The sequence below is a fragment of the Artemia franciscana genome, chromosome 13 (assembly GCF_032884065.1).
Source record: "Artemia franciscana chromosome 13, ASM3288406v1, whole genome shotgun sequence".
In the NCBI taxonomy this organism is placed as follows: domain Eukaryota; kingdom Metazoa; phylum Arthropoda; class Branchiopoda; order Anostraca; family Artemiidae; genus Artemia; species Artemia franciscana.
This window is the reverse complement of record NC_088875.1, coordinates 29,952,666-29,980,195: the sequence shown is the minus strand read 5'-3', so window position 1 is coordinate 29,980,195 and position 27,530 is coordinate 29,952,666. Positions and strand designations below refer to the sequence as shown.

General features: G+C 36.6%; 1 protein-coding gene across 1 annotated transcript in view; it reads left to right on the top strand.

Annotated features, from left to right (window-relative positions):
• LOC136034780 (HEAT repeat-containing protein 1-like) overlaps positions 1-27,530 on the top strand; it is a 138,529-nt gene that overhangs the window by 10,299 nt on the left and 100,700 nt on the right. The window contains exons 2-5 of the mRNA XM_065716192.1: positions 7,575-7,791; positions 16,013-16,256; positions 20,576-20,830; positions 26,755-27,059. Of these exons, the coding sequence (XP_065572264.1) occupies positions 7,575-7,791; positions 16,013-16,256; positions 20,576-20,830; positions 26,755-27,059 (1,021 nt within the window). The remainder of the gene's footprint in view (positions 1-7,574; positions 7,792-16,012; positions 16,257-20,575; positions 20,831-26,754; positions 27,060-27,530) is intronic.

The window sequence follows — 27,530 nt, the reverse complement described above, 5'->3', positions numbered from 1 at the left end:
CACCTTCCCATTGCTCTTCTGAAAGCCATGTACCAAAATTGAGTTGACCACTACCAGTAATGGGTCAATTGTGGTTGGGATATTAACAATTTGTTTTAAATTAGATTCCTGACAAAAATGACTTGAATTTAGTTCATTTCCGTCACCGGTAAGTAGGATCGCAGCATTTGGATGTTTAGACTTGAGATAATCTAGCAGTGCATGGAGTTTTTCCAAGAAATCTTTATGCTGCTCTGATTTTTGGCCGGGTGAATAATAAAAACAACCAACAGTGATTTTAGCTAATGGGCGCGGGAAAACTTTTGGTTTAACTTTAATCCAAATTATTTCATCATACTCATTTATTCTTGGAACATTAACTCCCTTGGTGACAAATTATCATGTCAAAAAATCATTACCCCTCCACCCTTTTTACCAAGGTAATGATCATGTGGGCGGGGTTTAATAAGCTCGTTAAAATGAGCCTTTTTCAGAGTATTCCGGTTTTGGGACTGAACCTTGGTTATACAAATTGAATCTAATGCTTGCTTATTTGCCATAATTTCAAGCTCAATAAGTTTTTCAAAATTAAGGCTTTCTGCATTTCTTAGTAACAACCTAGGGAAACGGTTGGTGCGCTGGATTCGGGATCCCTTGTCTGAGAGGACGCGGGTTCGAATCCCAGTGTACCCAATTCTTCAGTTTGGGACGGGGGCAGTGGCGTGACTCTGTAAGCTTAGCCAGAGCCGACCCAGCTCTAAATGGGTACCTGGAGAAATCTGGGGAAGGTAAACAGGAAGGGTGTGCGAAAGCACAGGTTGGCTGGCCATCAGCCCCCCATTGCACTTCCTGGCTGAAGGGCCAAGAAATGGAGATCAGCACTGCCGGTACGGACTGTAAAGTCTAATGCCGTATCCTGTACCTTTTTTTTTGTTCTTATGTTTACTATTATGAGCATTAGAAACACCCTTTTTTTCTGGCAAGCAATTTGGAAAGAAATATGAGGGTTAGGAGTTCTACAAACACTTTCTGGGGGGGGGGGGTTATCACATTTTGCTGGGATGGAGGTGTTATGGGTAGGCTTAAGATCAATTTGCCTGGCAGCAGGGTAACTACTAATCTGGTTTTGAAGTGGGAGGGAAAGAGGTTCAGTTTTAAAAGTTGGAAGTAAATTGAGAGAGCCCTGGGTAAAAGTTTCCAGGTGTTCAAATGATTCTGCAAGATCAATTTCTTCTAATAGTGAAAACCTGTTACTAAGTGGGATGGCTGCTGTGAGTTGCTGTTGTTCAATGCGAGTGCTGTCTGGTGCTGTAAACGAGACTGAGGCGGGGGAAGTGGGTTAGGTAGACATGGAGGGGAAACAAAAATGTGAGCGAGTGAATTTGGATGGGTATGTAAACTCCGGCCTTTGGTACGCGGGAGAAGTCGGATGCGTCTGGGAGAGCTCCAGAGGAACCGAGTTGTAATGATCTTGGTACAGGGAGCTTCGAACTGAAATCATAGTCGGAAAGGGCGGGGCTTCCCTTCGAAATCCATCCCCGTTTTTTGTCAAATTCTTAGTACTACCATCGTATACATGCGAAGGTATAGCTTGTGGCTTAGAGAATAACCTAGTAAAAGACCTTGGGATAAAAACATGATACTTGCCACAACCGAAACAGTGACTCATCATAAAACAGAACAAATTGAAACATGGTCAAACAAGCACAAACTCTTATTGCAAGAACCCATCAGAAAATATTTACAAATATGGAGCTGATTAATCCCGTGGTTACATTTTACACGTAAAAAATCCTTGCAAACTGATTTGTTTTTTTTTATTTTCAATTACATGCTGATCACCATTTTCTTTTCCAGCTAATTCTTCCATTTCCTTCACTTTCATATGCCACAAGTGTCTCATAAACAATTTCTATATCTGCATAGGATTTCGTAGTAACCTCATTAGTCTTTAAAACAAAAGTGTCATTATCCCCTTTCAAATTCAGCATACAAATGGAAGCCATTAAATTATTCCTGTATTTGGGAGCTTGATCTTCTGCCATAGTAATAGAGGATTTGTCTGTGGGATTTTTATGTTCATGAATAATTGATTTCATTTCAACATTATTAACTTGACCGTTCTGGTCAGTGTCTTTGCTAATCACCTGGTTTGTCACTGGTTAAAACGCCCTTGACCTCTCAGATGAATTTACAAAGGGCAATATAGCATTTTCTGAATTTTTTTGTTTTGAATGACTTCATTATTCTTTGTTATATCACTGTTTTGAGTTGCAGATAGGGGCTTAGAAATAACGGTCGAAATGTAGCTTAATAACTCTTCTAGTCTGTCTTTTAATGGTTTAAGAATATAAAGATTAGTCTAGCAAGCAAAATCTTTAACACAGGGATTTGGATGCGTTGAATTTTCACTGGTAACATATGAGTAAGGTTTGGTCTGAACTGATACTTCATGTGAGCAGGTGCGTAATTTTCCAATGGTGGTGTTAAGAGCATAAGATGGGTAAACAGAATAAAAAGCCTGGCCCTGACAAGAAACTTCAAGAGGGGGGGGGGCGTCACTTCATGTTGTTAATAGGGAGAGGTTAGAGTCAACTTCTGCGAAGAGGGAGCACTGGCAATATAAGGTCTTCTAAGATATTAAGCATCCTAGTTCTTGAATTTGGAGAACAAGGGGTGCAAGGTGAAGATAAAATAGGTGAATTTAAGGAATTTACTGGATTGATTGGCATTTTCTTAGAGGAGCAGCCAGGACAACACCAGCTCTCACTCCAGTTAGCTGTATTAATTTTGGCACACTTTTCCGCTCCTGCATGAAACGAGCAATTGCACTCTCCACATTTCCCAGAGTTTGAAAAGACTCTCAGCCTACATTCGGGACAAAATAGTCTTTGTCTTACCATTGTTTTTTAAGAGGTTTAATGGTCCGGCTGAAAAATTGGCTCAACAGTTAACAACACTAGATCCTCACACGTTGGATGCTAGATGAAGACTAAATGTTATGTTGTCAGTGGAGTTCCCCAGCGTACCATCCTAGGCCCCACCCTCTTCCTCATTTACATAAATGATACAACAAAGGAAGCCACAAACACAATCACGCTTTATGCTAATGCCTCTAAAATTTTCAGACCAGCTGTTCAACGAAGCCTGCAATCAAACCTTCAGAAAATCTAGAAGTGGACCCAGTGAATAGCTGCTCGAGTTCAACATCAATAAATATAGTGCCCTCCATTTTGGCAATAACAATCATCTCCACCAGTATACTCAAGTCCAGGCCTGATGAAATGCACTATCACCAGCTGCTCCTGTACAGTCTTCATGGGAATTAACAAGGCTATTGTTTGGCTGTTCTTGGATTTTGGATTGTGTCTGACCTCCCCCTCCTACAACCATGACAGTAGAATAACTGAAGGAGTTCAAAGATGTACCACATATATATATATATATATATATATATATATATATATATATATATATATATATATATATATATATATATATATATATATATATATACTGAGAAGTCATCTTATTGATAAGAACTTGGAACCATGCCTAAAAATAAGAACAACAACATTCAAACTTGACTTACTTAAGCTTTCCAAGAAGATGTAAGCACATTGTTTGCATTAATAACAATTATTAAGTACGAAAATTTATATTTGTTTAGTTTGCTACTTATTTGGTGTAATAAAATTTTATTAAACCAGCAGATTTGGCTCCCATTTATTTTTAGTTGTTGTAATGTTTAAATTTGACACTTTGGCAAATAAGTTTGCTTACCACCAGTCAAGACTGTTGCCTTTATTTCTGAACCAAAGTTTCTCAACACATCTTTTGGTCTAGGTCTATTTGCTAATGACCTCATTATTTGGACAGCTGGACCAGATTATTGTATTTTATAAGGGATATACAACTGATATTAATGCAATGTCAACCTGATTTTTGACTGCCTTTGGTAAAGGTCTTTTAAAGGAAACAAAATGTAAATAAACAATGCTGATCAACAATTGCAAGAATAGATGTATTTATCAACATTAATTTTTGTGAAAACACAAATTTTAGTTATTGTTGGAAATAAACAGCAATATGTTATTAATCAGTTGAGTATTATTTTATCATTTACAATGAAGCACATGTTAAATCCAAGAATTGTCACTGTTTATACACTTTTTTACGGTCTGATCAAATTCTTGAAGTTTCAATTAAATGCAACAACATTTCTTCTAGTGTCCTTTGGAGGGAAATGGGGCAGGTGATTTAAAAAAAAGAATCTTCTCTTGTCTTAAATTAGGTAAATGATCAAGTTAACAATAAATACAACAATCTCTATGTCATGTTAACTTTTTTTTTCTTTTAAAATTATAAAAGCAAAATAAAATTTCCTCTAGGATATCCATCCTTGGAATTTCCCACTTAAATTTGACCAACAAGTCTGGTTAACAACAATTTTATTTATGGGTTGTTTTTACCAACAATATTGGTCAACAAAACCTTTTTTGGTTACTTAAAATACAATTGTTGATGCAGGTATAATCACTGAAATATCCAATGTACAACCAAGAAAGTGGAATTCATAGTAATATTATTAATTATGCTTAAGGCTAGCTTAACATAATATTATAGTAATATTGCTATTAGTACTATTTACTGATTTGCCTCTCCAAAGGAAAACACTATAAAATTCAGAAAAGAACTTGGAAAAATTCTAAAATATGGATATCATTCCTAAAAGTATTTAGTTTTAATTTACCCCCCACTTACCCCTAATGGTCAAATATATAGTGCAAGTCAAATATTCTGATTGGATTTTCTATATGTGACTTTTCCTGAAATAGATTCAATTGCAAACAAGCAACATTGACCATATAATGTGATGATAAAACTCATGAAGAACATGCAAATTTGGCTGTATGTTTGACCATTAGGGGGGTAGAGGTAAACTACAGTGAATACCTTTTAGAAATGATATCAACAAGTATTTTTAATTTTTAAAGCTGTTTTCAGAATTTAATACTGTTTCCTTCTGAGTGGACAAACAACTAAACTGATACCTTGCAATAACAGTTTCTTATTGTTCATTTTATTTTTACTACTATGACTAATAGCACCAAGCCACCTGAGGCTACCACACGTCTGTACACTCATTCTCCATTTCAATCTATTCAAAATATTCCTCTTTACACTCTATTACAAAGCCCCGGCTTCCTTTAGATCCCTTCTTACCTGCTCTTCCCACCCCATTTGGTGACAACCTACTGTTTTTTACGTTTTTTTACCTTGATGGTTGGTTGAAGTGGATGATCTTTGGCAATCTCTCAACCTTCATCCACAGAATATATCCTAACCATCTCAACCTTTCTCTCATTATCGCCCAAGAAAGCAGGATATGCCTACCATTTCCCATAAAGCTTTCTGTTTGCAACAGGGTCAAAGAACTCTTATTTCAAGCTACATGTTTATATTTCTCATATTATAAAGAATAAATCACTATCATAACCAAGATTGCTGAAAAAAAAACAAATGAATTCAAATGAATGTTTAATGAAGGTACTGATATTCCTTTTCTGAAAGTGTCAGTAATTTTGGATTTGCTGAAAAAAAGAGAGAAAACATTTAATATGTATTTTCCACTATATTACAGAATATGTTCTGGCCTTTAGAAGATATGGGAGGCATTAGCCTTACTCTTGTTACTTTCTGCTTGTTTTGAGTTTGACTTGGTTGTTTATTGTTATTTTTGTTTGTTTCTGGTTTCATTTATTTATTAATAGTGGTTTATGCTAGTTTTACACCTCAAAAATTATTTGACTGTATTTATTCCTCTCTCATTTAATGTAGCTCTTTTCTTTGAAAAACTTCCTTTGTGGAGAAATTTTTCTCAAATAATTTTTTTTTAATTGACATAGTGTTTCTAATTGGTCAAGAAAAGAAAATTTTAAATCTTCAGTTTTTCTCTATAAGAACCCAGATTTTGGCTTACAATTTTTGTGTTGGATGAAGTTTTGTAACAATTTTTAACCATAGATATCATATAATGCTTTGGATTGGTGAGTCCTAGGAAAAACATTCTAATATATAGGTTGAAAGTCTGCATGATTTTGAGGGCTTAACCATAAATTCCCCTAGCTATTACTGGGGTGCCCTTTTAACAATCTGGATACACATAATATTTATTGAATTAGTTTTACACAATTATTTCTATATGTTAATAGCAACTAGACCTACGTTTACAGAGCAACGTGAAGTATTGCGGCAACTTTTGTCCGGCTTCGCCGAATAAAGTGTTGCGAGAGCAACACTTTAGTTTTGTTTCTTTGCTATCGGTTAAACGCTGAAGTTGTCAACCCCTTGAAACTTTCAAACTATGAAGGAATTTTTTTCCCAAAAAATGGATGACATATACTTTGATCAGATCATCAAGAGCTATCGATTGCCGTCGAAAAAAAAAATTCTATCTGTCTTAGTTCAAAAGTTGATTTTTTTTTGCCGTAGGCCAACTTTCTAACGTCACCACTTAGAAAGGAGCAAAGGATAAGCTCCAATTTCTTTAGCAATGACAGAACTTTTAAAGTTTAAGAGGTACATCTGATAACATTTCTCTACCTCAATCCCAAGTCCGAAAAAACAAATGATAAACCCAGCCGAAATCACGGCAGCACTTTTGGACCCGTGGGAAAATGCCACATTTTTGCTACTGTAAATTTTTCTATTTATCACTCAAAGAAGATATATTGGCTGTGGGGCCGGGTAACTGCCGCATATATTTAACACTTATAGATTTTAGTCCATCTTCAATTTGAAAGTGGTGCCTGCCTGCTTGCCTGCTAGAACGGAGCTTTCCACTCGAAAGCAGAAACATGCTTTGATGACACGAAAGCTTGGCTGCACAACTTCAGATACTCCTCTCTGACATAGGCTATAAAACTCCACTTCACTTCGCACACCATAGGCTCTGGCTCGTGGACAAGCAAAAACCATCCTTTTTGGCCCCAGGCAAGAGTTCTGCGGAGCTTTCCAAAATGTAATGTCATATTCATCCATCCGGCCTGAGGTCCACACTTTCCGTAAAAACCGCAAAGGTTAGACCCTTACCAGTTTCCAGGAATAAGCTGAGATCGGCGGCATAGAAAAAAAACAAAAAAAAACCCGGGACAAAACCAAAGTATTGCTCTCGCAACACAGCAATGTTTACTGCTTAGCTATATTAATAATTATTGATAAATTATGGAAAAAAAAGTCAAATTTGAGAAAATGTTAGAGTTATATCAAAATAACAATGTCTCGTTTTCAACTTCTATATTCCTATATTAGAGTCAGATTTGAATCAATAACCTCAGAAATTTATAAATACCAGATCTGGGAAGTCAAACACATGGCAAAAATGAAGGTTATTCGGATGTAGTCCCTAAATTGTATATACTGAAAATCTTTGTATATCTCTGATTTAATAACAGGATATCTTCACCTCCCTAAATTTTTAAACTATGTCCATACACGTTATGTGATAATTAACCATTATATTTTGTTAGTAGACTCTTTAATCTAATGACTGCTTATTTTATTGCTTAACTGAACTTCTTAATTTATTTCAGGAGTCAAAGGTCTCCAACAACTAACCAAGATAGACACAAAATTTTCTGGGTATGAAACATCATTATTCTCAGTTGAATCAAAGAAATTTCAAAGACTTGTTGAAACAAAAGAAACCAATAGAAATGTTTCCAAAATTCTCGGAGACTTTTTAAGCCTAGTTTCACCTTACATGCACCTTCTGTCAGCTCAAGAAGCACTTGAATGGCTTGTTTTTAGGTAAGAGCTAGATTCTTTTTTTTAACTTTCTTAATTTTGTTATACTTTTTTTCAACTTAATTGGTCTTATGTGATAAAGTCCCAGAGATTAGGTTGCCATTTTTCCAAAGCAATCTTCATTTTTATAATTTTATGCTTTATAAATAACTAAACTGCAGAATTATGCTGGGCACCCATATTGATGTCTTTGTAACAGTCCAAATATCAAATTTTAGCTAATGTTTACTTTTTAATTGCAACAAAGTCAATAATAGGATTATGTAAATAACTCCAAATTTCCTGCTATTTCATTTCATGTTTGATATCATCATTAATAGACACTTCTTTTCGCACCTGGAATGTGATGCTTTAAGAATTAGTTAGCAACAAAAATACTTTTCTTTTTAGAAGCTTAAAAAGTCTATAAAAGATTTTTTTTGAACTTTCACATTGTAAGATAGTTGACAAAATTCAACTGACAAGTACTTTATAATCCTAGCTGTAAGAAGGTTGAATTCCATATTCGCCAATCTAAACTAGTTATCATAGGTGGCGCAATGGTGCTGCCTAAGTAAAGAGCAAAGTGATGTATTATTTTTTTTTCTGACCAAGGCACTTTGTATAGAAGAATGTGTTGTAGAAACTTCGGAATGACCTCAATGAATTGGAAATTGAAAGTTCAAGTTCTTGTGTGTCAAAAGTGATTAGAGGGCAACCAGCCCTCCCCCATACCCATAATTTCCCCAAACACATCCAATCAAAATTTTTAAATACCTATTTTATTCAGCATAGTTAAAAGGTCCAAAAATTGTGTTTATTGGTGATGTCAACCCCCCACAGCCTTCAGGGCAAGAGCTAAAAGTTATTTTAGTTGCCCAGTATTAACATGTAAGGTTTTTATGGAAGGGTGGTCATATAAACTTCGGAAGGAGCTGATATGATTGGGAATCAGAAGTTCTAGTGCCCTTTTTAAGAGTCAAAAGTGGTAGGAAGGCAACTAGCCCCCATCCCTTCTTTTCCTCAAATCTATCCAATCAAAATTTTGTGATAACTATTTTGTTCAAAATATTCCAAAAATAATTTAGCAAGGGTTCTATGGTTGACACCCACCCCCTGAGCTTGAGGCTTGTAAGTTACTCCCTGTAGACATATAAGGTTTTTTTTGGAAGGGATTGTTGTAAAAACTTTGGAAGAGGCTCATTTGATTGGAAATATAAAGTTCTAGTTCCCCTTTTATGAGTCAAAAGTTATTGGAGGGCAACTAGCCCCACCCCCATGCTCTGTTTTCTCTAGATGCATCTGATTGAAATTTTGAGATTCAAAATAGTCTAAAGATCATATAAAAATGCTTCCAGGGTTGTCCACAACTCCCCAGAGCCCAGGGGCAAGGTTTATGAGTAATGCCCCAGGGCATGTGAGGTGTTAAAGGAATGGGTGGCTGTAGAAACTTCAGAGGGGGCTCATTCGATTAGACATTGGAGGTTTTAGTGTCCTTTTTAAGAGTCAAAAGTGATCAGAGGGCAACTAGCCTCCTTTCTTCCTCATGCTCTCTTTTCCCCAAATGCATCCTATCAAAATTTCAAGATAGTTATTTTGTTAAAAAGAGTCCAAAGGTCAAATGATTATGCCTCCTGGGTTGATAAAACGCCCCACAGCCCCCAGGGTAAGGGCTGTATTTAAGTTGACTTTCGTTTACATACAAGGTTTTTAGGGAAGGGGTGGTTGTTTAAACTTTGAAGATGGTTTATTCGATTTGAAATACTTCCAATCAAAATTTTGAGATAGTTGTTTGGTTCAGCATAGTTGAAAAGTCCAGTAACTCTGTCTTTTAGACTATCCACCCCTCACAGCCCTCAGGGCACGAACTGTAAGCTATGCAATTCGCCTCTTGTCTACATATAGTATTTGATATTGAGAAAACATGTTTGATTTTTAGTATTCAAAAAGACAAAAGGCCTTCAGGTGAACGTTTCAGAGAATATTGATGAGAGTGATGAACTAAATCAAAACACTACCTCCACAATTACTGCTTCTTGAGCGAGTACTATCAAGGCTGTAGGCATTGAATTGAAAATTCGAGGAAAAATTTAGGGGGAAGTTGGACCAAATCAAAACGTGCTGTGTGCATATATATTGTCAAAAGGGTGTACCAGCGATATCTTTGAAAAAGCTTACTGTATCAAGCTGAAACTTTCAAAGCATAATTATGGGATGTTCAACTGTTCAAAAGGCAGCATGTGCACACTACTACTGCGACTACTGCTCCTACTACTGCTGCTACGACTATAATACTAGTGCCACTAGGACTAAGGGTATGAAGGTGGAAATTTGAGAGAATATAGAAGAGAAATTTCAATTAAGTCAAGAGACACTAGTGCATGAAGATTGTCAAAAGAGAGTATCTCCAGTATCGATTAGTGTATTAAATTTGGGACTTTCAAGGAATGCTTAAAGGGGAAGATCAATTGACCAAAAGGCAGTATTTGCACACCCCCACCACTACTACTACTATTACCATTACAACTGCTGCTTCTGTAGCGATTATTACCAAGGTTGAGGACATTGAAGTGAAAATAAGAGAAATTTATGAGAGGAAAGTTGAACTAAATTAGAAAATAGTTGGCCAGTATGTTTACAGATTGTCGAAAGGACGTATCAGTAGTATCTTTGAAAATTGATTGGATTGGAAATTGAAAATTCTAGTGCCCTTTTTAAGAGTCAAAAGTGATTGGAGGCCAACCAGCCCCCCTCCCATGACCGTGAATTCCGCTGAAACATCCAATCAAAATTTTGAGATAGCAATTTTGTTCAGCATAGTGAAAAGTCCAGTATCTATGTCTTTTAGGATATCACCCCCCCCTTCCAAAGCCATATAATCCTAATCTTGCCCCTACCCTTGCTTCATAACATACAAGCCTTTATCATCTTGGTTGTTGTTTTTGTTGTTGTTTTTTTTTTTTTTTTTTTTTCGATGTTATGAGAAATAGGAACATTAAGCTTAGAATAAGGATTGTTTTTGCTAAAGTAAAGAATTTTCAATACTTGGGAAAAATACCATTTTTTCTGATGCATATTCACCTGGACAATACACATATTCTATATCATATAGTATTTTCTTGTTTACTATACAGTTTTGGTAAAGAGATATGGAGGACTTTGACATGGATATGAAGAAATATGGAATAAATGATGGACTACCACTTTCATCTTGGTATTTTTGAATACATTATAACAAAATTATTGCAGCATGAAAATTACCAGCCAATTTAATTTGTGTATTTAAGTGTTTTGTGCACGATCTATCTGATAATTCGTTTGTCCCCTTCGTTTGAAGAGGAGCTGCTATGGCTGCTGGTAGCCATACAGAAAAAGAATTTAAACTTAAACTAGTTTAAGTTTCAATTTATATAATTCTAATTAACCATGTTATCTAGTATCTTATGTTGAAATTAGAAGGTCTTAAAAATACTTTATAATCCATTGTTTTTCCTTGATCTTAATGATGATTTTGATTATTTTTCAAGTTTTATGCCAATAGCTGTAAACTGTGATTATAATTTAATTTGAAAGGAGGGTGGAATTTATAATATTTCGACACCCATCAATTTTCTTATAATGACCATTCAAAGACAATAGAGTGATACTTGGATTGGTAAGGAATTGAATTAGAATTTAGTCTGTAGTCTATTTTATGACTGTGAAAATACAGTTACAATAGGAATGTTTAAATACGTCTTGGGCTAAACGTGTCCCAAAATGTAAACTTCAAGAAATATTAAAAGATTTTGCTCATTTACGGTTGCTTACAAGGCAACTAAAAAAAGTATACATTCATAAATTTGCTTTTTGCGTAAATTCAGCCAAAAAAATTAAACCAATAATGAACCTATAATGTACCAAAATAAAAGTTGTATTAAACTTATACTTAAAACGACCAGAAATTACTAGATATGTGAACTGGGAAGTCTTCCCCCTTGTACTCCAATTATAGTTTGAAAAAGTATATATTAAAAGACAGATTTTAAAGTTTAAAGAACTTGTTTTCACTTTACTTTTGACGGGAACTAGACGCTGCTCCGCCTTGCCTGGCACCCACAATTTCTCCAACTGAAGTTTTCTATGAGGCATGGCTGTGTGCAATGGCTTCGACGTGGTGCAACCAATCACTGTTTCAGAGCCGACCAAAGAGGCGGAAGCCTCCAAGCGGCTCTATGTTGTTTTCCTCACTGACCACCAATCTTTCTTCTGGCATCCAGGTTGACGTTTCCAATTTTCAAGCAGCCGTGCTTTAATAGTGGACTTTGAGCGCATCGGTAGTCTTCACGACATAGGCAATGGCCCAGTCGCACGAGCCTTTGTCTTTTTACAATTTCCGAGACTGGGTACTGCTGTTTGCAGCTCTCATGGATTTCCTTGTTGGATACTCGTTCATGGCGTTTGACAGGTAGAATACGACGAAGACATTGGTGATCAAAGATATCGAACTTACTACTACTTTGAGCTGTGAAACCTGTGTCTCGCACCCATATAGGAGAGTACTTCTGACGATCGCCTCGTAGACTCTAATTTTCGAATTGAGGCTTGTGCTTTGACACTTCCATAGGGATTTATTGAGCAGAGAAAAGCTGGCAGAGGCGAGGCGAATACGCCTTTCAATTTCTTGACCAGATCCCTCCTCCGAATTCACAAGGGATGCGAGGTAGACAAATCTTGCTGAATGTAATTGCCCTCTAGGGATATAGATGGGGGACTTTGGGAATTGGTGCACAACACTTTGGTCTTTGTTGGATTAATTTTCAATCCGACCGTTACCGAGTAGTATGCAACTTTGTCCATCATCTTGTGGGCTTTCTGTAGATCATCCTCGGGAAGGACAAAATTATCAGCATAGTCTAAGTCAGTGACCTCAAGATCTTTTCCGACTGCTACTCCCTCGTGTGTGCTGAAAACTGTCATTATAATCGAGTCAATTACATAATTGAACAGGATGGGGAATATTACGTCGCCTTGTTTTACTACTGAGTCTACTGCAACATTTTCAAACTCTTCACCATTAGCTCGTACCCTCATCTGCGTGCCTTCATAATATGCTTTCAAAAGCTCCTAAAATGTTTCATTCTCTTCTAGGATACGCTAGAGAATGTCTCACTCAACTAAATCAAACTGCTACGAAATCGTTGCTACGAAATCAATGAAGATAAGGATCGTCGGCAAACCATATCTATGGCACTGCTGTAAAAGCAGTCTACGGATAAAAATTTGCTCGGTACAATAACCCCCGATTCGACTACCGGCTTGTTCTTTCCACGTTTTCTCTTCTCGTGCCTCTTTAAATCTATTGAAGAGAAGAATGGCAAACCACTTTGCAGCGGTATCGGCGAGAGCAACTTGACGGTAGTTCTTACAATATGACTTGTCACCCTTTTTGAAGAGAGGAAGAAGGATTGAAACTTTCCAGTCCTTCGAGTAATTCTTTTCAGTCCAAGTTTGGTCAAACAGTGGTTTGAGTTGAGCAGCGACAATCTCATCAGCAGCTTTATTTACTCCAGGAGGCAGACCGTCTTCACCAAGAGACTTGTGATTTTTCAATGAACGAATGGCCTTTTTTTGTTTCATCGGAATCGGTTGGGTGGGGGGTTGTTCGGGACAAACTTCATAAGGTGCTCGAGGGACCGCTGGAGAAGGACTCGGGATAATCTGTGGATGATTTGACGAATTCAAGAGTTCTTGAAAATGTTCCTTCCATCTTGGTATTCTCGCAGACCGGACCATTATGATCTGCCCGTCCTTCAGGCGAATGATTTCAGGGATTTGTTGCTTCCTTCCATTGACCTGTCTCAGCAAATGGTAGTGCTAACGGGTACCACGTGCCTTAGATGCTGTTTCCATGGAATCTGCCATTTCTGTTCAGTAGTTTTGCCTATTTATTCTGGAAGATTTCTTAACTTCGGGTTTTTGCTTCTTATGTTTCGTTTTAGAGCAAGACGCTCGACATTTGTCGGCTAAATTGATAGTTCTTTGTCTGATCCAGCATTTCCTTTTTGGTATTGACATACCAAGGACCTTCAATTAAACCTGGCTTTTTTGTTGGTTCTTCAAAAAAATTAGCCACAACATCTGGTTAGCTAATATTATGGATGACTTGATCAATTGCTCTTTTTAGTTTATTAAGTAAAAAACAAATTTTTTCATCTGAAAGTAAGGAGCAACATTAAAACTTAAAACGAAAAGAAGCTATCCCTTATATGACGGGGACTGCTCCTTCCTAAATTTCACTCTTTACACTAAAGTCTTCAAGTTCTTTAAAAATACTTCTCACTCGACTTTAATGGCCCTTGTGTTTGAGCAATCTGTCTTTAAAAATTGTGAAAACAATTCAAACTTTAGGATAAATTGCAGGTGTCGAGGAAGGGGCAGTCCCCCTCATTTACGAAAAAAAAATACTGTTTGTTTCAAGTTTTAATGTTGCTCATTACTTTCAGTATTTTTTTTTTCATTTATTTTCTAACTGTTTTTCAAATCAAGCCTGATAATTACCTAATCTTCCCGAACCTTGTGGAAAATTCCTCCCAAACCGTTTTCGTACATTTCCCAATACAAATCCAAAGGTGAACAGAGGGCAAATTCCATACCTTACAGCCCTTTTCCCATTGCCTGTGTGGGGTCTTGTCATCTCCAAGGGTATGGCTATTGGATGTTTCAACTATGCTGAATTGAATGGCTGTCTTAAAATTTTGATTTGATTTCCTTAAGGTAAAGGGGGAACGGAAGGGCGTCCCTCCATCTTTTTGTTCACCTAAAAAGGGCACTAATTTCATTTCTATTTGAATGAGCCCTCTTTCGATCTCCATTAGTTTGATATGATTACTGCTAGGAAAATAAAAACAAATAAAAAGCAACAAATAAACACGCATCTCTGATCTTCCTTTGGGCAGAATATACACAATTCCATCTTTTTGTAAATTGGTGTTTGAATTCTCATTAACAGGGTTTTTGGATATGCTGAATCTGATTGTGTAATTTTGTTTAAGATCACTTGACTTTCGGGGGTATTTATGCTCCTTAGAGTTAAAGCTTTTATGTGCTAGAGCCCTAAAGCATTGGTCATAGTTAAATTCTTGAAAAGTGGTCAACATATGTTAGGAAATTCTTGCTTTTATTGCATCAGAAATACCAGTTGTATTTCTGGATCATTTGAGTCTTTCTGTTGTCTCATAGATGGCAGTAATTCTAATAATTTACTAAAGAAAAGCTATTTTGGTTAAGAATTGAATCTTAAATATAGAATTAGTATGTTTTCACAATGCAGCTCCTAACTTAGGCCAGGAAGTTGACAACAGCTTATTATTTTTGTCTGAATATTGAACTCGTGTAAATATTTGCATTGAAAATTTTCAATTATATTGTCAGAGACTTTCTAGGCTATAATCCTACGATTCATGCCAAGCCAGCAACCCAGGCTAATATAATAGTGTCTTTTGTTGGGCCAGAGCATGTAAATTTGCAATGTGTTTTAATTTGAAGAGATGTATTTTATTTAGCCAACGAGCTATGGACGGTTTCAACTTGTCTTCTTCATTTAGCTTATAAATGATGTATTGTCTTTCGTTCTTTTACTAGTTCTTATTTTGTTTCACCTTTAGATTTTATATAGTTGCAAAAAAGAAGAGGTAAGATACTAAAAGTAATATTATGGTGGATTTCTGTGTTATTCTCTACTTTAATCATATAATCTTGAAAAAATACAGTGTAAACAAGTTCTAAGCAGTATGAGTTGTATTAGCAGGTTTTTAACAAGTAAAATATGTTTTTTCATCATTGCTGCTTTTGTTATAGGTCGTAACCGACGTTTTTCTCACCTCTTTTGTTTGTTCGGTTTCCTTCCTATTGTTAATATGAGTAGATTATTTTGTTTCCAATTTGGACGGGAAAAGATAGTAGGAAAGAGTCAAATTTGTCCAAATCGATGTCGGACGTTGTTGAACTCCGTGTCATGACCCTTCAGTCAGAAAGTGCAACGGGAGCTGGGGGCTAGCCATCTCGTGCTTTCGCACACCCTACCAGTTTACTTGCCCCAGGTTTCTCCAAGCTTGGGGGAAGGGTTTTGAATATCGTTTTTCCACCCACCCTGTGTAAATGTATAGCAATGAGATTATTTTCTTTGAAAGAGGTATAGCTCTTTCAAATTTCTTATTTCGTTCCTTGTTGTCAAAAACATCTTACAATTGATATATGTTTCCAGATATAGAGTTCACGAGTTTGAACCTGATTCCTTTTTGGGTTGTATTCTTCCTCACCATGACTCAAAGATTTTTGTACGAGCTTTGCAACTTTTGAGCTTTAAAGAACCAACCCACAAATATCATTGGCTATATGGTACTCAAAAGAATGGAACATTTTTGGCTAAATCTATGATTTGCACCAGAGTGGCATCTGACATGGGGTTCCTCAAGTTCATCCTGAGTATCTGGAAAAATATTCTCAAGGTAAGTAATAAGTTATATTGGGTTTTGTTTATAGTGAGGAACCTCTGTCCTAAGTTTACTCAAAGTTGTCACAAGAAGGAAAAATAAGATAACATGGTATGTATCAAGAGACATCATGTTTAATGCAGTAATTATCTCCTGGAGGAGTTTGGCAGCAATTTTTGATATGAAAGTTTAATGAGATTTCTGTGAAGATTAGCACAAGTGGTCTCTAGCTGATCGCAGCTGAGATCAAGCGTCGATCTTTTTTTTTATCTTCTCCCCACTTATTACAGAATGGACAGGTAAAAAGGAAAAAAAAAAAAAATACAGATCCTGATGGGAAGTGACTGGATAAAGACACCTAACTGTGCATATGACTTAATCTTCATAGATATATATAATATAAAAAGAGGGCGTGCTACATGTTGTTTAAACTTGGGTCTTGCAAGGATTTTGAGTGTCAGTGTAAAACCAAGCCAAATCCAAGCTGCAGATTCACTCAAACCAAAACAGTCGAAGCTATAATTAAACTTAATCATTGATTAGGGGTAATTAGGGCAAAACTACCAATGTCCAAGCTACGGACTGACTTGGTGCAATAATGAGCTAAGTCCTTGATCGATGCAAAAACCAGCCAAGTCGTGACTGTGCCCCCTTACAGGCCACTTTGTAAAGAACAAGTCTAGTCCATTGAAACAAAAATTCAAAATGTGCTTAATAAAAAAAAACAAAAAAAAACCGTGAAGTGAGGGATATTCCCATCTGAATCTGATTCAGAAATGATAACTATTATTTTGATTAATGTTTATGATAAAATTAAAAAAAAAGCCCAAATCCCAAAAAATGGTACCGGATCAACCTCATTTGTGAGAATGAACTGGCGAAAACCTCATTTGTGAGAATTACAATTTTGAGGAACAAGGAAAATCATTTTTTCGCATGGGAAGTAACGATGTGGTTTCTTTATTTATCGTTCTCCTGCTGCTTCTTTTTATAGTTGCCGTTAGTTGGCCCCAGAAAATTCTAGAGAGATGTTTACAGGCTCATTGAAAGGTTTTTGCTATATCTGTTTCCCTTTATTATTAACAAAATATAATATTTAAAATAAAATGCAGTTTTTAACAATTTAGTGTAAACGCCAGCTGAGTCCTTTTCATTTTTGCAAGCACGAGTAATGTGGTGCTGAAAGGATAGTCTTAGCTAGGTGCGAAAACAAGCTAAGTTCAGGTTGTGTGTACAAACAAAGCTCTAAACTTGGCGTAAAAATTAACAGCCCAACCTCTGGACCGAAAAACGAGATAAGTCCTACTTTTAAGGAAACGCGAGCTAAGTTCAAATTAAGGATTTCTGGCGAGTTGCTGCTGGACGGTATAGGACGCAATGCACAAGCAAGCTTCAACCAAGCTGTAGACTTTCTTTTATGCTTAAACAAGTTCAGTTTTGCCTTTTGTTTTGAAAGCGAGCCTGGTCCTGATTTTGTATAGCTAACTCCTAACTATATGCAAACACGGTCTAAGTCTATGCTGCAGACTGACTCGCTGCAAAAACAAGCTGAGATCAAGCGCCGATCTTTTTATCTAGTAAGTAAGTTTTCACTATTCAGATAAAATATATCTTAGAGGAATTGAAATTGTTTCGCCACTTTGCCCAAAGAGTTGAACAAAAATAACACTTTTTACGCCGAAATGGGCGTATTTCTGAAAATGGGCATGTTTTTCTTCCCATTTTCTGCCAAGAAATGGCAAAAATGGCCACCTAGACATTTTTCTTGGTTAATGTACAGTTTTAGCCTTTTTTATGGCACTTGGTATTAACCAAGTGACATATAGCAATCACAAATTCTGTCGGTCTGTCGGTCCCGGTTTTGCTTCTTCAGGCACTTCCAGGTAAGCTAGGACGATGAAATTTGGCAGGCGTATCAGGGACCGGACCAGATTAAATTAGAAATAGTCGTTTTCCCGATTTGACTAATTCTGAAAAATTAGAAAAAAATGAGCTATTTTTAACTTACGAACGGGTTATCGGATCTCAATGAAATTTGACGTTTAGAAGGATATTGTGTCTCAAAGCTCTTATTTTGAATCCCGACCGGATCTAGTGACATTGGGGGGAGTTTGGGGTAGGAGAACCTAAAATCATGGAAAACGCTTAGATTGGTGGGATCGGGATAAAACTTGGTGGAAAAATAAGCAGAAGTCTTAGATACGTGATTTACATTATTGGAACGGATCCGCTCGATCGGGGGAGGGGGGTTAATTCTGAAAAATTAGAAAAAATGACGTATTTTTAACTTGCAAAAGAGTGATCGGATCTTCATGAAACTGCATATTTAGAAGGACCCCGTAACTCAGATCTCTTATTTTAAATCTCAACCGGATCCAGCGTCATTAGGGGGAGGGCAGTTGGGGGGGGGGCCGGAAATCTTAGAAAATACTTAAAACGGAGAGATCAGGATGAAACTGGACGGGAAGAATAAAAACCTGTCTGAGATACGTGACTGACATAACCGGGCCGGATCTGCTCTTTTTGGTGGAGTTGGGGGGGGGGTTCAGTGATTTGGCAAGTTTGGTGCTTCTGGACGTGCTAGGACGATGAAAATTGGTAGGCGTGTCAGGGAGCTGCATAAATTGACCTGATAAAGTCGTTTTCCCAGATTTGACCATCTGGGGGGCTAAAGGGAGAGGAAAAATTAGAAAAAATGAGGTATTTATAACTTACGAGTGGGTTATCGGATCTGAATGAATTTTGATATTTAGAAGGGCATCGTGACTCAGAGCTCTTATTTTAAATCCTGACCGGCATTAAGCCTCTGATTTTTCTTTTAAACCAATATATTGATTCTTATAATTGTGTTAGAGCTCATACCATATGAGCTCTTGGCTATTAGCTCTTGTTTTATGCTGACTTCGTTAATTTAAAAATATTGGCAAGGAAGACTTAATGTTTAATGGCCAATCTGTAGGATTGGTTGTTGAGGTGCGAAAGCTGGATAAATCACACTTGAATCCTTAATTAAGAATAAAACTGGGAATTCTTGGTTTTTTAAGTGTCCATGCATCATAATTTAGAGTGCTTGTCACTAAAATGCACAGTTGTCTTTGAAAAATTATTTCTCTTTATTTCTTATGTTTTCATGAACTTAAGAAGATTGCTGCATCTGATCTGAAATTAAACCTTCTATAAAGAAAAGAAAAAAGCATAGTTACATAATTCACCAAACTACTCTTACAGTTTTTCCAGTGAAAATGGGAAACACAGGGGTGTTGAAACTCTTCTAATCCTGCGTTATCTATTCAGCTAAATGCTGAAGTTTGTACGAGATGCTACAATCTTGTATTATATCTGTGACTACACAAGTATGAGATTATCCACCGTTTCAGCAGGTAAGTTGGCTGTTGTTAAGATGTTTCGTTTCAGCGTCTACAGATGAACCAAGAAGCTGTATGTAAATGTGTCTAGGTCTATCTGTCTCCGGAACGAAAGCCAATAATAGATAGAGCGTTTTACGAATGACAGGCTTCCAAAAATACGTTTCTGCTAGCCCATTCCACGTGGAATTAAACATAAAGTTGGAGACCATCGAATGAATTGTTGACAGGCTAAAAAGGATAAGATAATGGTTCTCCAGAGTTGCTGATTGCGTAGAGGGCATCAAATCGACGTTTCAGCTGCTGGCTCTTTTTACAGGAACAGACAACAAGCATGTGGCTTAATCTCTCACCAACTGGAATCGAGTCCCGGGCTCCATATTGCCAAACAGAGAAACAATCCACTGTGCTACCACAGAGTTTTGAGAAGAGAGGAGGAAGAGCTTGTGCAATTGTATTAGCCTCAGGGTGTTTGTGCTGTGGCGGTTTTATAGATGTTATTTATTAGGAGGGAACGTAGTAATCATTGTTACAACGTCAAACAGCTACTAATCAAATGAAGTAATGCAAATATTTCATTTAAAGCAATTCCTTTCCATTCTTGCTTCCTCTAATATATATATATAAAAATGAACGTGCTACTCAAAAAGGAAATTTAGACACTCATTATGATATTCATGGATAACCACAAATCAGTTTTCTGAAACTAAAACGTAGAAAAAGTAGTATTTTAATCTTGTTTTCAAATGCTCTTTAAAATACCTAACGAAAATGCTATTGAACTATGACTGCGCAACCCCGGCCCCCAATTCCCTACTGTATTACTCCACATCCATTCAACCCCGTACTCTTTAAGTCCCATCCACTCAACTCTCCTCCAGCCAAAATTATAAACACTTCATGAGGTGCAACAATGTCCAAACATATTTGTTACATGTATAGCTTACTTATTCATTTTTCTTTTCATAGGCTCATGAGCATAAACCAGAAGCTGTTCAAAGTATTATATCTTTTGTCACGTCAACCGTCATGGGCTCCTTGGAAAATACTCCTGTTTTCAGTGAGGTACAGACGAGTACAATAGTGAACGCAATTGCGCCTCGTATTTCTAGTCGTACAGATGCACAATCTCGCGCTGGAGCACTAATGATTTTGGGTCAATTGGCTAGAAAAGCTATATTAAGTACAGCTGTGCTTGAAATGCTTGTTCTACGACTCTCAGAGGTAAGCTAAAGAGTTGCCTACGCTTGACTGTTCAATTAAATTGAATTGCTTTTTCCCTTCATTTTGCTTTCCTCTATTCTCTGATTAGCCGAAAAAGAGTAAAGTCCTAAACTATTCATCTTTTTTGTATATTTTCATGGGAATGTCCTAAATTTATGTTTGTGCCATTTGCAGCCATCTCTGCTCCAACTTGCTTGGCGGAGATGTAGAAAACATCAAGTTTTGCTAGGACCTTTGTAACTATTAAGCCTTGGTGGACTTAAGAAAGCAAAGAGATGTTATCGTTATAACCAAGTTTACGAAGTTGTAGAGGCTGTTCTGTTAGGTGTAGTTTATAAGTTTTCCTGCAAAAGAGAGATTCAATTCTTTTCATTTTCTTCCCCCCTTTCAATGAAGTCAGAACTACAGCAGTTTAATGAACATTTTCAGGTTTATCGTTTCTATTGGGATTCAGTTTTCCAGTTCTGACCATAGGGAAAAAAATGGAAAAAAATATTCTAGAGTTCTCTATTATCGGTTTTTATTCTGGTTAGTTTTACATCGTTTCAGGTTTCGGTTATATAGGAATCTGCGGTATTTGATGGCGGTCTCTATGTCTTGTGCACTTTCCGAAAGAACAAGTCGAAAAACTGAGCCTGATTTTGCTATCTTCGAATAATACATTTTGTCCGCTGATTATTTAATTTGAAACTAAAATGGGCTTAAAACACAATAAGACATGGGATTAAAAAGGAGAAAATAAAGACCTGAAATCTTATTAATTCAGGGTTTTTGATGCTTCGAAATGAAAGGTCAGCTGTTTCTCTAATCAGTACTATGCTATTTTTTATCAGTCCAAATCTTTGTTTTTCAGTTATCACCTGGTATGTTCTGTCATCTAGATTTCTAAAAAAAAAAATCATAACACTTAGTAAGTTGTTTGTTGTAAATGCTATTGGAAGCGTATGGATACTACAGATAGGATTCTAAAAGCGATTTAACTGTCGTTCTTTAATAGGTTGCAGCTATGGCTGCAACCATCATATACTTATTGTTTTAGCCATTATTTTTACCCTTATAAAATACTGATTAGGAAGTGTTTTACTATATCTCGACTTATCATTCGGTTTTTGTGCGCTCTAAATTTGACAGTGATTTTTGAAAAGTAATATTTTTTTTTTACATAAATCTGAGCCGAGCTGTTCCCTCACCCACCTAATTCAGCTATTCTAGAAAATTATCAGATTAAATTTTTTTTCGGTTTAAATTTTTCTGCCATTAACAGACAAGAGAAATGAAATATTTCATTGCTACAAAAATTGACGAATAATTAAACTTTGAGACTTGAAAGGATTCTTGAGAAAACGTGTTCGGCAAGTTGAACCTGGCAGCACAGTGGGAAAAATCCAATTAAAGTGTTTATCGCCTCGTCTGGTAAACTGCGGTAAAGTCTGGCTCAGAGGTGAGTGGTACATAGGTGAAGAAAGAAAGAAACTTACCTTATGTTAGTAGTTAGATCAAATGGATAAATCTAAAATTTTTATTTAGATTTGACTTTGCTATAGAATCTTTATGCTATATTGTCTTTTTTTCCCCTGACGCGAACCTCAATTGTTTCTCTATGAGTTTCCAATACTTCTTTGTGTACACTTTAATGTGACACTAAAACCAAGTAGATAATTTTTTCAGGAGGCAACACGTTTCTTTGGGAGGTAACAAAAAGTCGGTGAAAGCGGCTGTTTTGCTCATATTTTATTAGGACTTGGGGATTTACCACCATAAATGATTACAATTCAGCTTTTGCAGTAGGTCAGCATGATGGTAGTTCAGACTCAGTGACTGACTGGTGCTCTACTAGATATAATTAATTTGTACAAAGGGACAAAATCGGGGTCTTCCTGATTTCTGGGATTATCACAGCCTTCGTTTTCACATAGATAACTTCGAAGACCACACTGCCTTTCCATGACGAAAGTAAAACAGTTCAAAATAGGGATGATACCTTTTTATTGACAGTGAAATATAAAATTATTTAACTGGATATTTCGAACACATATACAGTGTTCATCATCAGCAGTAAAACTCAGCAGAAAAAATCAGCAGAGTTTTACTGCTGATGATGAACACTGTATGTACTATATATTATTAATAAAGGGAATCTTACATAGTAGCTGATACCAAAATCTCTTTGGAAGAGGTAGTTATTATAAAGACTAGAAATGCCACGAATAAATAAAAAACGACTTAAAAATATAAATTAAGAAGAATCAGGTTAGGTCCTGGTTACGAATTTCGTTTTTTTTCGTTGTCACAACCTGACTTTATTTGTGCTGCTATCCATGTCTATTCAAAGTGTGTCAGAAGAAGTCCTATCGCTTTTGAAAGAAAGGAATTTTATAAGAATCATGCAAAGCTTTAATAGTTGTGCAGGTAAAACCAAAATTGAATTAATATGCATGATTGTGGCGAGAAATCAAAGTAAATAGTGTAATAGCTTAAAAGCTAATATCATTTAAAGATTAAAAAGAAATTTAATGTAAGTCAGTTATCTTTGATGCTATCGGTGGTTCAGTTGTTAGCTCTAGCTAATGTGCTAGATGTATTGTAATATGAAAAAACTGTAATCTTCCCAATCATATTAGAGAACAAAGAACAAGGAACAAAAATAAAGAAATACAAGTTTTATGTAGACAAAACTTATTAAAATGATAGATGCATGTGATTTCTAGGAGAATCTCTCTGAATCTTTTGGAATAAAAACATCTGTTTTAATGACGAATATTTTCATTAAACCACTTGATTTGCTTAATTACTATCGATTAAGTTGTTTAGCTACATCAGCTATCTTGTTCTTTAGAAGGCAGAATACAAGTTTTTTTTCCTAATTGGATGCAAAGTCCTCATTTTTGGGGAACCAAGGTTCGTCATATGAGTCATGGTTCAAGTATGCTGGAAATGGTTAATTATGGATCCTGTAGAATCACTTAAAGATTTCTTCTATTTTTTTTGGGGGGGGGGAAGCAGTGGACTTTCCAGAAGTCCATCATCATGACTATTCGTTCAGTATTCGTTATTATTTTAGTTTAAAACTTTAAAAAATTCTTAATCCCTTGTACGTTCTTAATTAGTAAAAGGAACTAGAATTGTAGTGCTTTCTATCTTGTAAGGGATAGGAAGGACTTTTCTTATTGTCAGTTATTTTTGGGATGAAACAACAGTAAATAATCGAAGACGATCAATTAAAATAGCCTCATGAAACATATTTAAATTAAGACTTTAATCGGAAACAGCTGAAAAAATTCTTTCGCGTTTTGTAACAAATTTCGCATTTTGTTCTAAATGATAACAAACAATGTTTTTTGATTTTTATTGCTCGTAAATTTTTTTAGACGCACTAGACTTAGACGTTGATGTTGACTTTTGTGCATCCTGAAGATCCGAAACAAGGTGTATATGTACAAACAAGCTTCCTTTTACTAACAAGGGAAGCAAAACGAGAAACAGGCCGAAGCCGAACGGTTTTGTACTTTTGGTTTTTCTTTTATGGCATTTAGTTAATTCGGAAAAATTAGAAAAATGTGGTATTTTTAACTTACGAATGGGTTATCGGATCCTAATGAAATTTGATATTTAGAAAGATATCGTATTTCAGAGCTCTTATTTTAAATCCCGACCACATCTGGTGACATTGGGGGGAGTTTGAGGGGGAAACCTAAAATCTTGGAAAAAGCTTAGAGTGGAGGGATCGGGATGAAACTTGGTGGGAAAAATAAGCAAAAGTCCTAAAGTCCTAGATACGTGATTGATATAACCGGAACGGATTTGCTCTCTTTAGGGGAGTTAGGGGGAGAGTTAATTCTGAAAAATTGGAAAAAATGAGGTATTTTTAACTTACGAAGGAGTGATCGGATCTTAATTAAATTTCATGTTTAGAAGGACCCAGTAACTGAGATCTCTTATTTTAAATCCTGATCGGATCCAGTGTCATTGGGGGAGTTGTGGGGGGGGGGGAAATCTTGGAAAATCCTTAAAGTGGAGAGATCAGGATCAAACGTGGTGGAAAGAATAAGCACAAGTCCAAGATACGTGAATGAAATAACCGGACCGGATCTACTCTCTTCAGTGGAGTTGGGGGGGGGGTGTAATTTGGAAAAATTAGAAAAAAGAGGTATTTGTAACTTACGAACGGATAAGGAGATCTTAATGAAATTTGATATTTAGAAGGGTATTGAGCTTCAGTGATCCGGTGACATTGGGTGGAGTTGGTGGGGGAAACCAGAAATCTTGGAAAACGTGAAAATCGAAGTATCTTTATCTTACGAATGGTTATTCCGAGCTTAATGAACCTTGATATATAGAAAGCTCCATTTTCAATTCGAATTAGATCCGGGGACATATGTGGTTGGAGCAGGGAAACAGAAATCTTGGAAACCGGAAATCTTGGAAAATGCTTAGAGTGGAGAGATTGGGATGAAACTTGAAGGGAAGAATAAGCACAAGTTCTGGATACGTGATTGACATAATTGGTACGGATCCGCTCTCTCTGGGGGAGTTGGGGGGGGGATTTCCCGTGCTTTGGCGAGTTCGGTGCTTCTGGACGTGCTAGGACGATGAAATTTGGTAGACGTGTCAGGAACCTGCACAAATTGACTTGATAAAAGTCGTTTCCCTGATTCGACCGTCTGGGGGGCTGGAGGGAGAGGAAAAATTGAAATAAATGAGGTATTTTTAACTTACGAATGGGTGATCGGATATTGATGAAATTTGATATTTAGAAGGACCTCGTGTCTCAGAGCTCTTGTTTTAAATCCCAACCGTATCTTGGTAGGCGTGTCACGAACCTGCACAAATTGACTTGATAAAAGTCGTTTCCCTGATTCGACCGTCTCGGGGGCTGGAGAGAGAGGAAAAATTGGAATAAATGAGATATTTGTAACTTACGAATGGGTGATCGGATCTTGATGAAATTTAATATTTAGTAGGACCTCGTGTCTCAGAGCTCTTGTTTTAAATCCCAACTGTATCTGGTGATATTGGGGGAGTTGGAGGGAGAAACGGAAGATCTTGGAAAACGCTTAGAGCGGAGAGATCGGGATGGTACTTAGTGGGAAGAATAAGCACAAGTCCTGGATGCGTGATTGACAGAACGGGACTGAATCCGCTCTCTTTGGGGGAGTTGGGGGGTGTGTTAATTTGGAAAAATTAGAAAATTTGAGGTATTTTAATCTTTAGAACGGGTGACCGGATCTTAATGAAATTTGATACTTAGAAGGAACTCATGTCTCTGAACTCTTATCTTAAATCCCGACCAGATCTGGTTGTATTGGGGGGAGTGGGAGGGGAAATTGGAAATACTGGAAAACGCTTGAGCTGAGAGATTGGGATGAAACTTGGTGGGTAGAATAAGCAAATGTCGTAGATACTTGATTGACGTGCTTTGGCGAGTTTGGTGCTTCTGGATGTGCTAGGACGATGAAAATTGGTAGGTGTGTCAGGGCCTGCACAAATTGACTTGATAAAGTCGTTCTCCCCGATTCGACCATCTGGGAGGGGGGGGCTGAAGGGAGAGGAAAAATTAGAAAAATGAGGTATTTTTAACTTACGAGTGGGTGATCGGATCTTAAGGAATTTTGATATTTTGAAGGACCTCGTGTCTCAGAGCTATTATTTTAAATCCCGACCGGCACTAAGCCTCTGATTCTCCTTTTAAATCAGTCTATTGATGCTTAGAATTTTGCAACAGCTCATGCCATAAAACCTCTTGGCTCTTCCGACTTCGTCACAAGTGCCATATGAGCTCTTAGCTCTTGTTTTTCTTTTTTTATAACGAAATTTGTGTTTGGTCTTTAATAGTCTAATTGTTTAAAGGAATTTACTAATGTAACTTTTTATTTTCAATTTAGATACCCTTATTCATCTTCTGATTGCCTTACCTTAAATTATAGGACATAGGAAATGTAAGCAGTCTTAAGATGTTGGTAATTCTCTACCAGTATCAGCAAGCGACCCTTACAAGCTTCCCTCAGAAGTCTTTGTCATTTTTACACGAAAACGCGTCTAGTTTTGTTGAGGCACTGAATAGCATTGCTCTTGCCGGTTTTCATATTCATCCGTTTATAAGTATTTTAGTCGGAGAGCTAGTAAAATACCTTGGATTCGAAGATGCTCGATGCAAATCATTGCAAGAAACATTATCGTTGATCGTTAATGAAGTGAGATTACATCAGAAGGATGCAGCATCTGTGATTAGGTAATAACATTTTTTTTGAACATTTTTTTTCCTATAAGCAAAATAAGTTGCTTCTCAGACCATCTTAATATCTTGATTTTTATAATTATGTCTTTCACTGTAAAAACCTTAAGAACAAAAAAATGTACTCCAAATGTAACGGAGGAGTTTATTTCGGCGGGCTGGAATTGATTCTTATACAGGCCACAAAAGTAGGAAATATATGATATTTTACGGGAATCGATATAAGATAAGATTTATTCATCATGAAATACACATACAATATTACATTTTACTATTCCCCAAACGCTCTTTGGCCTATAAAGAAGGGGTTAAAGATATATTGTGCATATTATTACAATCTGGAAGATGGAGGTACGGCCCAAATGACCTCTCTCCCCTTGCTTGCCTGATCTAGTCTGACTAAAATATTATTTCTATTTTTATTTAATGAAAAGATACATATCCGCTTTTTATCACACTGTAATGATC